At 42.2% G+C, this 17,118-nt stretch overlaps 1 protein-coding gene and 2 long non-coding RNA genes across 6 annotated transcripts in view; 2 read left to right on the top strand and 1 right to left on the bottom strand.

The window, feature by feature from the left end:
• The window catches only part of PAK2 (p21 (RAC1) activated kinase 2), a 123,144-nt gene extending 110,022 nt beyond the window's left edge, over window positions 1-13,122 (top strand). For 3 of the 4 annotated variants that reach the window (XM_033213164.1, XM_033213163.1, XM_033213161.1), the window contains exons 13-15: window positions 297-493; window positions 7,238-7,375; window positions 8,745-9,778. In XM_033213164.1, coding sequence (XP_033069055.1) covers window positions 297-493; window positions 7,238-7,375; window positions 8,745-8,831 — 422 coding nt within the window. In that variant the 3' untranslated portion in view covers window positions 8,832-9,778. Of the gene's footprint in view, window positions 1-296; window positions 494-7,237; window positions 7,376-8,744; window positions 9,779-11,001 lie in introns of those variants that run through there. The other variant, XR_004437463.1, reaches the window with a different exon arrangement.
• On the top strand, window positions 1,449-3,744 carry LOC117084459. Its single transcript, XR_004437465.1, has 2 exons — window positions 1,449-2,267; window positions 2,591-3,744. It is a non-coding gene; the product is annotated as an uncharacterized LOC117084459 (long non-coding RNA).
• Window positions 3,607-17,118, bottom strand: part of LOC117084460 — a 27,000-nt gene continuing 13,488 nt past the window's right edge. Inside the window, exons 2-3 of the long non-coding RNA XR_004437466.1 lie at window positions 14,586-14,721; window positions 3,607-3,723 (exon numbers count right to left, since the gene is read on the bottom strand). This is a non-coding gene — a long non-coding RNA (uncharacterized LOC117084460). The remainder of the gene's footprint in view (window positions 3,724-14,585; window positions 14,722-17,118) is intronic.

The following is a 17,118-nucleotide window of genomic DNA, read 5'->3' as shown; positions in this document are numbered from 1 at the left end:
ATGGACCTCTTTCGGTTTTCTTAGATTTTTTAGGAGAGAATGAATTACTCAGAATAAAAGGCCTCCTGATAATTTGGACTCTGTGGCAAGTAAAAGTAAAATGTGAGAGTGTGTTACATCATGAAGATATTTTTAAACTCATTCTGGTTTACTTTATTAATAAAATCTTTAAAAACAAGAGGCTGAAGAGTCGAAATGTAATTAACTACATCATCTGAAGTGAACTCCCTTGTTAAAACCATCCATTGAAACCATTAACTCTGTTCTGTTTTGTTTTGTTTTGTTTTGTTTTGTAGCTGACTTTGGTTTCTGTGCCCAGATCACCCCCGAGCAGAGCAAACGCAGTACCATGGTCGGAACCCCGTACTGGATGGCACCAGAGGTGGTTACACGGAAAGCTTATGGCCCTAAAGTCGACATATGGTCTCTGGGTATCATGGCTATTGAGATGGTAGAAGGAGAGCCTCCATACCTCAATGAAAATCCCTTGAGGGTAAGATCAATTAAACACTCGCCTTGTTAAATATTTTTCTTGAATTTAAAGTAGAAAGTTGATAAAACCTAGTCTCTGCCCCTAACTCTGCATCTAAAAAATCATTTGCTCTCTGAGTTACAGATTAATGTGCTAGGTGAAGACTTCGTAGGTTTTTAGTAGTAAGCTGTATTATTTTGTATTTTACATAGGAAGTTTGGAGCACCTGCCTCTAATTAAGATTTTTTGAGACAGGGTCCCACTCTGTTGCCCAGTCTAGAGTGCAGTGGTGCAATCTCAGCCCACTGCATCCTCCACCTCTCAGGTTCAAGTGATCCTCCTACCTCAGCCTCCCAAGTGGCTGGGACTGTGGGTGTGCGCCGCCACACCCAGCTGATTTGTGTATTTTTCATAGAGACAGGGTCTCTCCATGTTGGGTCAGGCTGGTCTCAAACTCTTGAAGTTGATCCACCCACCTCGGCCTCCCAAAGTGCTGGCATTACAGGTGTGAGCCACTGCGCCTGGCCACTTCTTTTTCTTTTCAATTACCATATGTGGTTCGACATTATCAGTTATTAAGGAAATGTAAATCAGAACCTCAACAATCAGTGGCTGAGGCAAGAGAATTTCTTGAACCCAGGAGGTAGCGGTTGTGGTGAGCCAAGGTGGCACTACTGCACTCCAGCCTGGGCGACAGGGTGAGACTCTATCTCAGAAAACAACAACAGCAAAAAACCCACCCCAACAGGATAACACTTCCAACTACTAGAATTGCTATACTCAAAAAGACAATAATAAATGTTGGTGGCCAGGTGCGATGGCTCACACCTGTAAACCCAGCACTTTGGGAGGCCGAGGTTGGGAGTTCAAGATCAGCCTGACCAACATGGAGAAACCCCATCTTTACTAAAAATACAGAATTAGCTGGGCGTGGTGGTGGGCACCTGTAATCCCAGCTAGTTGGGAGGCTGAGGCTGAGGCAAGAGAATCGCTTGAACCCGGGAGGCAGAGGTTGCAGTGAGCCAAGATGGCGCCACTGCACTCCATCCTGGGCAACAAAGCAAAACTCCGTCTCCATAAATAAATAAATGTTGGTGAGAAGATAAACTGGAACCCTCGTTCATTGCAAAATATAAAATGGTACATCTGCCTTAGAAAACAATTTGACAATTCTGTATGAAGTGAATACTGGATTACCAGATGACCTAACAGTTCCTCTGCCAGGTACAGATGGCAAAGCCAAGAGAATTACAATCATACATCCGTAAAAAAGCCTGCATGCAACCTCAATTATTTCCACTAAAAATGGAAATAATTCAAACCTGCTGAACAGTGGAATATTATTTGGTCATAGGAAGGAAGGAAGTGCCAATCCGTGTTGCAGCGTTGAACCTTCAAAGTATCGTGCTAAGTGAAAGAAACTGAATAACAGACGGCAGGAGATTCTGGCCCTCTGTGTCCTGAATGCTTTTCGTCCAGTTGCCAAAGATTCCAGTTCATGTGGGCAGTTAAAGTACTTGGCAGGTGATTGATTAGGGTACTTTTCAGAACAACGTTTAAAGTCCTCTAATTTCATTCATTCATTTAGCCAGTATTGATTTGAGTACCTGCTGTGTGCTAAGCACTATTCAAAATGCTGTCTAAACCCACACAAATTCCTGCTCTTATAGAACTTATATTCTAGTGGGAGAAGAGAGAAAAACAAAATAAACAGAATAATGTGTAATATATTGAATAATGGACTCTTGAGTGCTGAGACTGGCAGGAAGGAGGTTAGGGTGTTTACTTTCAAAAGGTGCTTGGAGGCCGGGCGCGGTGGCTCAAGCCTGTAATCCCAGCACTTTGGGAGGCCGAGACGGGTGGATCACGAGGTCAGGAGATCGAGACCATCCTGGCTAACACGGTGAAACCCCGTCTCTACTAAAAAATGCAAAAAAATTAGCCGGGCATGGTGGCGGGCGCCTGTAGTCCCAGCTGCTCGGGAGGCTGAGGCAGGAGAATGGTGTGAACCTGGGAGGTGGAGCTTGCAGTGAGCTGAGATCCGGCCATTGCACTCCAGCCTGGGCGACAGAGCAAGACTCCGTCTGAAAAAAAAAAAAAAAAAAAAAAAAAAAAAAGGTGCTTGGAGAGCTGGGCACAGTGGCTCATGCCTGTCATCTCAGTATTTTGGGAGGCCAAGGTGGGAGGATTTCTTGAGCCTAGGAGTTCAAGGCCAGCCTAGGCAACATAGTGAGACCCCATCTCTACAAAAAAATTTAAAAATTAACCAAGCATGTTAGTGTGTGCCTGTAGTCACAGCTAACTGGACCATCCCGCCTCAGTGGGTGGGTCACTTGGGCCCAAGGAAGATGAGGCTGCCGTGAGCTGTTCTCACATCACTGTACTCCAGCTTGGGTGACAGCTAGGCCCTGTCTCCAAAAAAATACGATAAAAATGAATTTTAAAATTAAATCAAAAGCATGCATAGGGAGGGCTTCACTGAGGTGAGGTGACGTTTGGACACAGGAAGTGCGAGAGTGATACTTACCTAAAGGGAAAGCATTCTAAACAGAAGGCACAGCACGTGCAAAAGCCCTAAAGCAGGAGTGTGCCTGGTGTATCAAGAGGTGGTGACGGACCTCAGCATAGCCTGCCTCCACTGAGCACACAGCAAGCGGTGCGGTCAGTCTGCGAAGAAACCAGGCCAGGCTGTAGTGCCTTATGAGACCTTTGGAAGGATTCTGGCTTTTACTGGAGGCTGGATGGGGAAACTGTTAGAGAGATTTGAGAAGAGTAAGTTGGTGTCCTTAGGTTTTAATAGGATTGCCCTGGCTACTTTGTTGAGAGATGCTTGAGGAAGGCAAAGGCAGAGCAGAAGACCAATTAGGAGGCTGATGTAATCATTCAGGCAAGCAGTGATGATAGCCTTGACCAGGACGGTATCAGTGGAGGTGGTGAAAAGTGGTGTGATTCTGGATGTATTTTGAAAGAGGAGTCTACATGAGAGAGAGAGACCAACGGGATCTGTTCCCAAGTCATTTAACTGCTTTCCTGTACAAAGCTGAAGAATATTACAGGACTGTGCCCATAGCCAGGAGCGCGCTCAGGCTTCGGAAGAGGCTCGCCTCCAGTGGCCTTCACTGTGGCGAAAAGGTATACTTGAACCCCGATGAGACTGGTGAGATCACCAGCTCCTATCAGCAGATCCAGAAGCTTTCCAAAGATGGGCTGATCTTCTGCACGCCTGTGACTATCCATTCCCAGGCTGGATCCTGCAAAAAAAAAAAAAAAAACACCTTGGGTCGGGCATGGTGGCTCATGCCTGTAATCTCAGCACTTTGGGAGGCTGAGGTGGGCAGATCACTTGAGGTCAGGAGTTCGTGACCAGCCTAATATGGTGAAACCTCATCTCTACTAAAAATTCAAAAATGAGCCAGGTGCGGTGGCAGGCACCTGTATTCCCAGCTACTCAGGAGGCTGAGGCGGGAGAATTGCTTGAAACTGGGTGAGAGAGAGAGATTCTGTCTCAAAAAAAAAAAAAAAAAACACCTTGGTCCACAGGCATATGGGCATAACTGCTAATGCACAAATTACCAAACAGGCAACATGGATGAGGAAGACGAGAATTCCGTCCCAGCTGCTCAGAAGACACTGTGAATCCACGAAGATTGGCCTTCACGTGTACATGAAGTGAAGGGGGACATGTTCAAAAACAAGCAGGTTCTTTGGGAACTCATTCCATGCTAAATATAGACAAGGCCTCAAGAAGCTTCTGGTTGACCAGGCCAGGGCACGTGGGTCTGAGACCAGGAAAGCACTGGTCCAAGAAGGAGAAAATCATTAAGACTGTCCCAGGAGGAAGAAACTAAGAATAAAGGTCTCCCTCTCTTGTCTATACATAGTGGATCTTGGTGATTACATAGATACAGTCATTCAAATAAAACAAGATTTTATCTGCCTAAAGGGGGAGAAAAAGCATATTTGTAGGAATACAGAAATAGCCAGGATCCAGCAAGCACCCAGACATCCAGTCAAAGTTTACCAGATAGGCAAAGGAGCAGACAAATGCAGACTATAATGAGAAAAACATCTAGTCAACTGAAACAGACACAGAACTGGCACAGATAAAAGAATTACCACACAAGCTCATTAAAACAATCTTACAACTGCATTTCAGTTGTAAGAACTTTAAATGCATATTGCTTAGTGAAAGAACCCAGTCTAAAAAGGCTACATATTGTTTCAACTATAGAGAGTAAAAATGATCAGTGGTTATGGAGTTTGGCAGGGGCAGGAGGGTAGAGAGGATGAGTAGATGAAGCACAGGGAGTTTTTTGGGCACTGAAATTACTTTGTATGATACTATAATGGTGGACACTGGACAGTGTTCATTTTCAAAACCCATGGAACAACTAGACACGGTGGTGCACACCCATAGTCCCCGCTACTTGAAAGGCTGAAGCAGGAGCATCTCTTGAGCCCAGGAGTTCAAGGCCAGTCTGGGCAACATATTGAGACTGCATAAAAAAACCATAGGACTATATAATGTAATACAGAGTGAACTCTTATGTAAACTGAGGGCTTTAGTTTAATAGAAATGTATCAATATTGGTTCATTAGTAACAAGTGTCCCATAGTATAATAATGCAGATAATAATAACACTCCAATTAGGGAGTCTGCATGTGGGAACTCTGTACTCTCTACTCAATTTTCTCTAAACCTAAAACTTCTAAAAATAAATAGTCAATTAAAAATAATAATTCAGGACCAGGTGCAGTGGCTCACACTTGTAATCTCAGCACTTGGGAGGCCAAGGTGGGCAGATCCCTTGAGGTCAGGAGTTTGAGACCAGCCTGGCCAATGTGGTGAAACCCCGTCTCTACTAAAAACACAAAAATTAGTCGGTCATAGTGGTGCCTGCCTGTACCTCCAGCTACTCAGGAGGCTGAGATGCGAGAATTGCTGGAACCCGGGAGGCAGAGGTTGCCGTGTGCTGAGATCATGCCACTGCACTCCAGCCTGGGCAACAGAGCGAGACTGTGTCTCAAAAGAAAAATAAATAGGCTGGATGCAGTGGCTCACACCTGTAATCCCAGCACTTTGCAAGGCCGAGGCAGGTGGATCACAAGGTCAGGAGTTTAAGACCAGCCTGGCCAACATAGTGAAACCCCGTCTCTACTGAAAATACAAAAAATTAACTACTTGGAAGACTGAGGCAGGAGAATCACTTGAACTCAGGAGGTGAAGGTTGCATTGAGCTGAGATCGCACCATTGCATTCCAGTCTGGGCCACAGAGCCAGGCTCTGTCTCAAAAATAAATAAATTAATTAAATTTATAGAACTGTAAAGGAAATAATTAGAACTACATAAGGATTTTCTAAAGGGAGTTGATTAAATTAGGAAACATTCATATAAGGCAGTGTTTACTTAAGCCATTACAGTAGTTTTATAGATCTAGGTAGTTATTAGTAATGATGACCTGGGATAATTTGTTTTTTGGTTTTTATTTTTGAGACAGAGTCTTACTCTGTTGCCCAGGCTGGAGTTCAGGGTGCAGTCTCCACTCACTGCAACCTCCACCCCCCACGTTCAAGCGTTCTTCTGCCTCAGCCTCCCGAGTAGCTGGAACTACAGGCATGTGCCACCACACCCGGCTAATTTTTTTTTTTTTTTTGGATTTTTAGTAGTGATGGGGTTTTGCCATGTTGCCCAGCCTGGTCTCGAGCTCCTGAGCTCAGGCAATCCACTTGTCTCAGCAACTTAGAGTGCTAGGATTACAGGCATGGGCCACCATGCCCAGCCTAATTTTTTTTTTTTTTTAAGTTTTCACAAATCTCATTTTTTTTAATGATATGTATGACTTGAAAAAAATTTGAGAAAACTAAGCAGGATGATCAATGGTGAGATTGTGGTTATTTTTAATTATTAACATTGTTTTATTTTTTAAAGCAATATGAACTGGGCACAGTGGCTCACGCCTGTAATCCTAACACTTTGGGAGGCCGAGGCAGATGGATCAGTTGAAGTCAAGAGTTCAAGACCAGCTTGACCAATATGGTGAAACCCCATCTCTACTAAAAATACAATGATTAGCTGGTCATAGTGGCATCTGTAATCCCAGCTGCTCTGGAGGCTGAGAAAGGAGAATCACTTGAACCCGGGAGGCAGAGGTTGCAGTGAGCCAAGATTGCACCACTGCACTCCAGCCTTGGTGACAGAGTGAGACTCCGTCTCAACAAAACAAAACAAAAGCAATATGTATTGCATTTATAACTAAAGGAAAACCAAATGTGAATCTGATTTTGGAAAAATAACTTAGAGAAATGTAACATCTAAAAATAAGAGGAAAGTATCAAATCTAAATTTAAATGAGATAATGATAAGCCCAGTTTCGTATTCATGATGATTTTCTTTAAAGAAGAAAAGTTCATAGACTTTATTCACGGCTCTGTGACTGTGCTGAGCTATCCTTTTCTTTTTTTGAGACAGAGTCTCTCTGTTGCCCAGGCTAGAATGCAGTGGTGCCATCTCAGCTCACTGCAACCTCTGCCTCCCGGGTTCACTACCATTCTCCTGCCTCAGCCTCCCAAGTAGCTGAGACTACAGGCGCCCGCATTTTTAGTAGAGACGGGGTTTCACCGTATTAGCCAGGGTGGTCTCAATCTCCTGACCTCGTGATCCGCCCGCCTCAGCCTCCCAAAGTGCTAGGATTACAGGCGTGAGCCACCACGCCCGGCCGTGCTGAGCTATCTTAAGTGGATCAAAGATGTTCTTCTATTTTTAGGCCTTGTACCTAATAGCAACTAATGGAACCCCAGAACTTCAGAATCCAGAGAAACTTTCTCCAATATTTCGAGATTTCTTAAATCGATGTTTGGAAATGGATGTGGAAAAAAGGGGTTCAGCCAAAGAATTATTACAGGTAAATTTAAAAATGATTTCATTTGGGGGAATAGTTGACTCTTTTGGTAACCAACAGAAAATTTTCCTAGGGCTAATAATTAGATTTCACTATTCATTGATCACTAGCGGTATGGCAGCTGCTGCAATTTAGGGTTTCATCCTATCATTCTGAGCAAACTAACACAGGAACAGAAAACCAAACACCGCATGTTCTCGTAAGTGGGAGTTGAGCAATGAGTTGGACACAGGGTGGGGAACATCACACAGGGGGCCTGTCGTGGGGAGGGGAGAAAGGGAAGGGAGAGCATTAGGAGAAATACCTAATGTAAATGAGTTAATGGGTGCAGCACACCAACATGGCACATGTAGACATATGTAACAAACGTGCACGTTGTGCACATGTACCCTAGAACTTAAAGTATTAAAAAAAAAAGGGGGGGGTGTTTCATCTGCTGGGAATAAAATTGTGACAATACCACAGTGTGCAGTTTGTGCATAGTATCAATCCGCAGACCTGTTTACAGTCTGCGCATAGTAGTATCAATCCGCAGACCTGTTTACAGTCTGCGCATAGTAGTATCAATCCGCAGACCCGTTTACAGTCTGCGCATAGTAGTATCAATCCGCGGACCTGTTTACAGTCTGCGCATAGTAGTATCATCCTCGGACCTGTTTACAGTCTGCACATAGTAGTATCAGTCCTCGGACCTGTTTACAGTCTGCGCATAGTTTCGGTCCTCAGACCTGTTTACAGTCTGCGCATAGTAGTATCAATCCTCAGACCTGTTTACAGTCTGCGCATAGTAGTATCAATCCTGAGACCTGTTTACAGTCTGCGCATAGTAGCATCGGTCCTCAGACCTGTTTACAGTCTGCGCATAGTAGTATCCTCAGACCTGTTTACAGTCTGCATGTAGTATCAATCCGCAGACCTGTTTACAGTCTGCGCGTAGTAGTATCGGTCCGCGGACCTGTTTACGGTCTGCGCGTAGTAGTATCGGTCCGCGGACCTGTTTACGGTCTGCGCGTAGTAGTATCGGTCCGCGGACCTGTTTACGGTCTGCGCGTAGTAGTATCGGTCCGCGGACCTGTTTACGGTCTGCGCGTAGTAGTATCGGTCCGCGGACCTCTTTACAGTCCTCAGACCTGTTTATTGCTGGCATGTGTATATTTGTGTATATTTGTCAAACTGAAATGATTCTGCTTTCATTCAACTCTGAAAGTAATGCATTGATTATGTTAGTCTTATGAAGGTATTAATATGTGTTTAGTTTATTAAATAAATTATGATCGACAAGTAGTCTTTGGTGCTTAATTGAACAAAATTGTTTTGTTTCTAATCTGATGAATAGCACTTAAACATTTATTTTTCCCCTTCTTTCTGGCAGCATCCTTTCTTGAAACTGGCCAAACCATTATCTAGCTTGACACCACTGATCATGGCAGCTAAAGAAGCAATGAAGAGTAACCGTTAACATCACTGCTGTGGCCTCGTATTCTTTTTTCCATTTTCTACAAGAAGCCTTTTAGTATATGAAAATTATTACTCTTTTTGGGGTTTAAAGAAATGATCTGCATAACCTGAATGAAAGAAGCAAGTGACTATTCTCTGAAGACAACCAAGAGAAAATTGCAAAAAGAAAAGTATGACTTTTATATGAACCCCTTCTTTAGGGTCCAAAAAGAATTGTGGACTGAATCACTAGCCTTAGGTCTTTCAGCAAACAGCCTATCAGGGCCATTTATCATGTGTGAGATTTGCATTTTACTTTGCTGACTTTGTTGTAATAGATCCCATTCATTGTCCCCTTTGGGGTATTTCCAATACTTGAATGGCAGATTGGAGTTTTTCAGAGTATTTGTTTATCTGCTAGTCTTTCTCTCCTTCATAGCTTTCTTTTCCCTGGACTTGCTCCTTTTGAGTTGCTTGAGTTTCTCATGCCTAGGCAAGTGTAATAGAAATTATGTAGCTCCTTATGTTGGCAAAGGAGCTCTATATAGTTTCACTTTGTATAAAAGTTAGGACCAGCTGTTGTTACATGTAGTATTTTAGTTCAGAACTTGACCTGAAGGAAGGGAAGAAGAGTATGTGATTTTTACCTTTTTTAACAAATGTGAAAAAGTCCGTTTTAGAAATTTCGTGGTAGTAAGTTTGGCATTTGTTACATGTATAGAGAGAAGACTAATAATCTCTATTTATAACTAAATCATTGAGATAGAAAAAGATTCCCATTGACTGTAGACTTCTTCCCACCTTGTCTTCCCTTCTGCTTGTTTCCCCTTCAGGTTTGGCTTCAGGAACCAAAGTGATTTGTTCTTGTTCCAACCTGGGCTTTATGACTTTGGTTAGTGCCAATACCTTCCTCTTCTCTCCTTTCCCCCTTCAATTTGGAAATAAATTTCTGTATATGTTGCAATTTTAGGTTTAGGTTTGTTCTTTTTGTTTTTCCTTAATCCTCTCTCACCTCACAGATACCCCCCTCCCATGGCAAATAACATAATAACCAGTGAATTTTTGGAACTTAAAATTAGCTTTTTTCCACTTAAAGGAGAAAAATATTTGGGACTAGCAGAGGCAGAGTGAGAGATGTGGACTTTGGTGAGCTCTGATGTAGTGAGAAGAGATTACACTCATGAAGGAGAATGTTGGTGTTACAGAGAAGCAGCTGATAGTACATCAGCCGGGGGCGCATTGCCCGGGCTCATCATCAGTGTGGCATTGCCCAGGTCATCATCAGTGTGGCATTGCCCGGGTCATCATCAGTGTGGCATTGCCCGGGCTCATCATCAGTGTGGCATTGCCCAGGTCATCATCAGTGTGGCATTGCCCGGGTCATCATCAGTGTGGCATTGCCGGGCTCATCATCAGTGTGGCATTGCCCGGGCTCATCATCAGTGTGGCGTTGCCCGGGCTCATCATCAGTGTGGCGTTGCCCGGGGTCATCATCAGTGTGGCGTTGCCCGGGGTCATCATCAGTGTGGCATTGTCTGTGAGAACTTGAGTGACAGAGTATTTCTTGGTGAATTTATAGATCGTTTGAGATGTTGAGTTACTTTAGTTTTTTTTCCAAATAAGTAGAGACTATTATAAAAAACGAGAAAGGAAAATGAAATGTGCGTGTTGATAGCAATAATTTGTTTCTTTTAAAGATTCTGAAAGGTCTGAGACCTGTAGCATTAATTATTTGAGTGTCCTCCCTTCTCCCCTCCCCTCCCTTTCTCCTCTCTTCTCTTTTTTCCTCTCCTCTCCTTCTCCTTTATTCGTAGTTTTGCTTTTGGAGTAGGTGTTGTTCAAGCATCTGTGGTTTGGTTCTGGCATTTTGTTCCCACCATCCCCCTTCCCCCATTAACCTCCCCCCGCTTACCATCCTGCAGTATAAATCATGAATAAAAAATCACTTTGCTGTTGTAGTATAACACATTGGGGAAACTAGAAGGGTTTTATTTCCATTATTTTATTCCCGCTGTATCTATGTTAAGATACAATTATAAGGAGAGAAGTGACTGTTTTTATTGATAAGGCAAGAAGGTTTTCAGAGAAATGAGGAAAATCATTAATGAAACATATTTACAGCACGTAATGGTCTCTGTTCTCAGTTTAATTCTTGACTTCATTTTTCTCTGGAATATATTGGCCTTCTACAGCTATTACTGAATTACAGAAACTGGTTTACTTCTGGCAGAAAGCTGCAGTGCCACCTGAGTTCCGCATTTTAACATTCTTTGTAAACAGTTGGATGGATTGTGATAAAGAAGATGCTACCCATGAAACAGAAAACCGCCTAGATGAGAAGACTGTGAGCCTCGTGCCCCCAGAGGCACTTCCCTCCTGAGTCAAAGCCCCTCCTCACTGACTCTGTGCCAATGCCTCGTTTCAGGCTTGTGACTCAGCAAAGGGCTTTTCCATTGATAGAAGCAGTTTGGGATTTGTAGTTACAACTTCTTCGATAGTTACCTGCACATCCATTGCTGGCAACTGACTTCAGTCATTCAAACTGGCTCTTTGGTTAAGGGAGCTACACTGTGGTTTATTCTTAAGTTACGTGGATAAACTAACCTCTAACAGAAATATACTTTGGTTAATTTTGAAATGTGTCATTTTTAAACAAAATCTTAAAAGCAATACAGAATTGTGATTAATTTTAAATTAAAACATTCAGAACTTGTTGAAAAAAATTATATCTGAATCAAGATTCATGTTTTTTATTTTTTATTTTTATTTTTTGATACAGTCTCACTCTGTCGCCCAGGCTGGAGTGCAGTGGCGTGATCTCAGCTCACTGCAACCTCAGCTTCCTGGGTTCAAGCAATTCTCGTGCCTCAGCCTCCTGAGTAGCTGAGACCACAGGTGCACACCACCACACCCAGCTAATTTTTTGTATTTTTGTTAGAGACAGAGGCTCACCATGTTGCCCAGGCTGATCTCTAACTCCTCAGCTTGAGCAGTCTGCCCACCTTGACCTCCCAAAGTGCTGCAATTACAGGCATGAGCCACTGCGCCTGGCCTCATGTTTTTTAAGTAATTGCCGTTTATATCCCCCTTTTTGTCATCACTTTAGAATGAAAATTCCCATTTAAATCTAAAAGTTACCTTAATAGTCCTCTTGTGTTATTAGGACAGTATTACTATAGTACTTATTTATTTTATTTTAGACTTAAAGTTATCATCTCTTTTTCTTTTTTCTTCTGCTGCTTTTAGGGACAGTTAAAACTGGGAAACTATGAAACATGTAACATTTTATCCTACCTAGAATAGTAAACGAGCAGTTGTGCAGCATAAGACACCAAGGCTAATACAACTCTGTCTTCGTGTGTTGAGTGCCTGGCACATAGTATTAATTCTCTTCGCTTTAACATATAAGTGTTAAGCTGCTTACAGTCTAGTAACCACCAATTGTAAATGAGCCTGTGCCTTTAACAAGCAATTTTAAACTACCTATGAGTATTTCTTTATAGGGTTCACTTAAATACATGTTTGTATATACTGTATTCTGGCCAGAATAATTTTAGATCTGATCAGGTAATAGCTAAAATTTAAAAAAAAAAAAAAAAAAAGGTGCTTAAAGAATTTGCATCAATTTTTGAGTCTAAATCTTTAAAATATACTGAGATCCACATCTAGTAAAATGGCAGTGTCAAAATATTATAGATTTTAGTTAAAATCCACATTAATACTCATTTGGGGTTTTTTATAGTAGAACTTCATTGTAATACAAAAAGCAGATTATCTTCCTGTCTCCGCTCCTCCCACAGTAGGTATTGAAACTGGTAAAATGAGCTTTTTGATAGTGTTGTGTATATAAGAAAAAATATATACACGCCTTCTTTTTTCTCCCTCAACACATTGATTGAACACTCTGGCAAAGATGCTGTGGTAGATGAGACTGGAGTTAGAAAGAAGCAAGCACTGGCCTCCTTTGAAGGAATGGAAGTCTTTCCCATTCACTCCTCTAGAATGCTGCTGAGAGAGGCAGAAAGAAATGGATAATTCTGTCAAGCACACTTTTATTCTTTATTAAGAGAAACAGTTATGTTTGGAATTCAACGTTGGAACGCATTGCCTTTTTTCCCCTTGTTTTGATGGAAGTGGAATTAAGTAAAAGTAGTTTGTCTTTTCTGTTGTCTTCAAATTTTATAATGCCTTTTATTTTTAATTTAATCCCGTTCAATTATTTAATTGTTATACATTGACATTAACTGCTGTATTTTACGACTTTGTTCAATAATTTTGTTCTTTCAGGGCTAGAAATAAACTTTTTAAAAAAATTTGCATTTTTAACCTTTCCTAAACTTTTATTCTTTCTTTTGATCAGAATAGCATAAAAGAATATTTAAATGTCTTAATAGGTTTTCAGAGAACATTCTAGTATTTTTAGTGATAAATATTTTAAACCTTTTAATGGTGTTTTGCCATCATGTTGAATTTATTACAAAGCTCCAAAGTAGGAAAGTTTCTAGAAATGTGTGGGTGGGCAGTAAACATGAAGTTTTCCTTTTTTTTTTTTTTTTTTTCCTGAGACAAAGTCTCACTCTGTCTCCCAGGCTAGAGTGCACTGGCACGATCTCAGCTCACTGCAGCCTCTGACTCCCAGGTTCAAGTGATTCTCCTGCCTCAGCCTCCGGAGTAGTTGGGGAACTTTTCCCCTTCTAAATCAAGTTCAGAATAATTTTCTTATCAATGTTTCTCTATCAGACCCAGGGAAACAGTTCTGATTTGAGCACAATAAAAACCTGATCAGAATTTCTGTGTTAAATGAACCAAGAAACCTTAAGAGTGCAATACAGGGTAAGGTATCACTTCATTATATGAATTAATTTGGAATATTAGATACCCTAACATAGGGAACAGCCACAATAATGGTTTGCTATCAAAAAGCATAAAATAAGGCCAGGCGCGGTGGCTCACACCTGTGATCCTGGCACTGGGAGGCTGAGACTGGCAGATTGCCTGAGCTTAGGAGTGGGAGACCAGCCTGGACAACATGATGAAACCCCATCTCTACTAAAATACAAAAAATCAGCCAGTTATTGTGGCTCATGTCTATAGTCCCAGCTACTGAGGCTGAGGCACGAGAACTGTTTGAATCCGGGAGGTGAAGTTGCAGTGAGCCAGGATCATGCCATTGCACACTCCAGCCTAGGTGACAGAGCAAGACTCTTGTCTCAAAAAAAAAAAAAGTATACATATTTTTATCCTGGGTGAGAGGTGGAGGCAATGACTTTAAAATGTATTTGTTACGCTGTGTGGCTGTTTTGTCTTGTTCTAACATATTTCTTTGAACTAATAGCAAATGCTCAAAGCATTGCCTAAGAAAACTTTTAAAAGCCTGTGGTTAATTTCAGAAGCTCTATTTCTAGGGCTTGATGGGAGGATGGCTTGAGCCTGGGAGGCAGAGGTTGCAGTGAGCCAAGATCATGCCACTGTACTCCAGCCTGGGCACAGAGCAAGACCCCTGTCTCACAAAAAAAGAGTTGATAATTGCCTATATCTCTATAAAGATAATTTTATAGTCTCAGTAATCCTGATTGTAACTTTTACCCATACATCTTAGTTTGGGGTTAGGGGAAAAAACTAAAAATGCTGCATTTCTGGGAAACAATTTGTTCAGAAAATGACAGCATTTATATAAACTTGTAAGTTACGTCAAGAGACTGATGATCTTGAAAGGAGTGACACTCGTGGATGTATCATTTCTGTTATATTTGTTAAAAGATGACCATTGCGTTACCTTCTTGCATCCGTCCCAGTTTGTGGTCTGTAGCAGATGAAAACGTCTCACCCTAGTAGTGCTGCCTTTTTTTTTTTTTTTTAAACAATCCAGATAGAGTGACAATGCCATCCATTTCTGTTTTTCTTTCTTAGACCTGTAGGTATATACAGCACAGCATCAGTGCATTGCCAAAAAACTATTTTCCTCTATTTCTTAATAAACTACTTCACTTTGACTTATATATTTAAAACAGAAGTGTAGGGCCGGGCGCGGTGGCTCACGCCTGTAATCCCAGCACTTTGGGAGGCCGAGGTGGGTGGATCACCTGAGGGCAGGAGTTTTAAGACCAGCCTGGCCAATGAAACCCCATCTCAACTAAAAATAGAAAATCGGCCGGGCGCGGTGGCTCAAGCCTGTAATCCCAGCACTTTGGGAGGCCGAGGCGGGCAGATCACGAGGTCAGGAGATCGAGACCATCCTGGCTAACACGGTGAAACCCCGTCTCTACTAAAAATACAAAAAACTAGCCGGGCGAGGTGGCAGGCGCCTGTAGTCCCAGCTACTCCGGAGGCTGAGGCAGGAGAATGGCATAAACCCGGGAGGTGGAGCTTGCAGTGAGCTGAGATCCGGCCACTGCACTCCAGCCTGGGCGACAGAGCGAGACTCCATCTCAAAAAAAAAAAAAAGAAAGAAAATCAGCCAGGCGTGGTGGCACATGCCTATAATCCCAGCTACTCGGGAGACTGAGGTAGAAGAATCACTTGAACCCGGGAGGCAGAGCTTGCAGTGAGCTGAGATCATACCACTGCACTCCAGCCTGGGTAACAGAGCGAGACTCCATCTCAAAAATAAAATAATAGAAGTGTATAATTTTCAAAACCTAATTGATCCAGGCCATAAAATTAAGGACTATCTAACAGTACAATCCAACTCTGATTGCTTTAATATATTGTCAGTAAAATCTTTAAGGAGTTTCAGGATTGAAACTAGAAGACATCTTAGTCACATCCAATATTCCTTCCATTTTAGTACACTTGACGATCTGCTGCTAGTAACTTTGTGGAGCTGTTTTTCGGTAAACTGAAAATCTTAATCATTTGAGTTTTTACTAGAAACATTGTCACTGTTTTGTTCACGCTCTTGGTGCTACAGAAGTGTTTAAATGTTTGACGATCCCATTTGCTTATCTGTAGATCTGTTGGAGCGCGCCATGAGACTGTGGTGTCATTGAAAATGACCTTAGGCCTTGGACTGTTGGATATGTGGATAAGCTACTTTCATGTAACCTGCATTGTCAGCAAATACTTTTCCACTTCCCTTCAGCCCTGCATGTTTTACTTTGGACAAACTGTGTTCCGTTATGCGCCTGCTCTCGTCCTGTTTCTGTGGTGTCTTTGTTGTAGGACAGAGCACAGCTGGCCAAGGTGTTATCATAGGGGTGAGTAAATGAGTGCTTCTTGCTGCACATTCCCCATCCAGTCACTAAGCACTGCAAGACACAGAACTGTATGAAAGCTTATTTTTACTTAGTTTCATCTTATAGTCGTGTTTGAACTTGTGAGTTTCTTTTACATGAAACTTTAATTTTGAGATTTACTGCTGGAGGGAGGGCTGCTTAAGCTTTTGGAAGTTAGGAGCAGCACTGCTCTGGTAGGATGGGCACAAAAACGGTTTCTGTGAATTGCTGGGCTTGTTTCTGTGTCTGTTTTGAGTGATAATACAAGGGCCACATCCTAGGGGGTTTTCAGGGTTAAATTCATAAATTCCAAATAAAATATTTAGAATGATGTCCAGCACGAAGTAAACATTTGATAAATGTAATCTCCTAGCATTACTTTTTTTCCCCTCTATGGTATTACGGGAGCAGGTGCAGAAGTAACGGAATGCTGCACAGAGCTATTTGCACTTTTCTTCCACCTCTTGTATTTTTAAAATGTATGCATTATGGAAATTATTCTGCTAATATTACACAGCTTTTTTTTTTTTTTTTTTCTAACACAAGATCTCCCTCTGTCATTCAGGCCGGAGTGCAGTGGCACAATCTCAATCTCGGCTCACTGCCATCTCCGCCTCCTGGATTCGAGCGATTATCCTGCCTCAGCCTCCAAGTGGTTGGGACTACAGGCAGGTGCCATTACAGCCCAGCTAACTTTTGTATTTTAAGTAGAGGTGGGGTTTAACCATGTTGGCCAGGCTGGTCTTGAACTCCTGACCTCAAGTGATCCACCTGCCTCAGCCTCCCAAAGTGCTAGGATTACAGGTGTGAACGACCATACCCAGCCAATAATTGTTTTGTGTATTTATTAGAAATAAGTTTGTAAACCACAGGTTCCAAAGTGTTAGTACCTTTAATTAATGTAACAAGAAGTTCGGTGTTTGTCAGTCTGGGGTTGTCCTAGGACAACCGGGGAGTCCAGCAGCCCCGCCAGCACTTGGGCTCTCCACGTTTTCACTCTACCATTCTTAGCATGTAGGCCTGTATCCTTATGCCTGTTGCAACATAGATACTAGATGGCTGGTGCACCTCCAACCTCTTGTCCAGGTGTCAGGC

The sequence above is a fragment of the Trachypithecus francoisi genome, unplaced genomic scaffold, assembly GCF_009764315.1.
Source record: "Trachypithecus francoisi isolate TF-2019V2 unplaced genomic scaffold, Tfra_2.0 Lachesis_group0, whole genome shotgun sequence".
NCBI classification, from domain to species: Eukaryota; Metazoa; Chordata; class Mammalia; order Primates; family Cercopithecidae; genus Trachypithecus; species Trachypithecus francoisi.
This window is presented reverse-complemented; position numbering and strand designations above follow the sequence as displayed.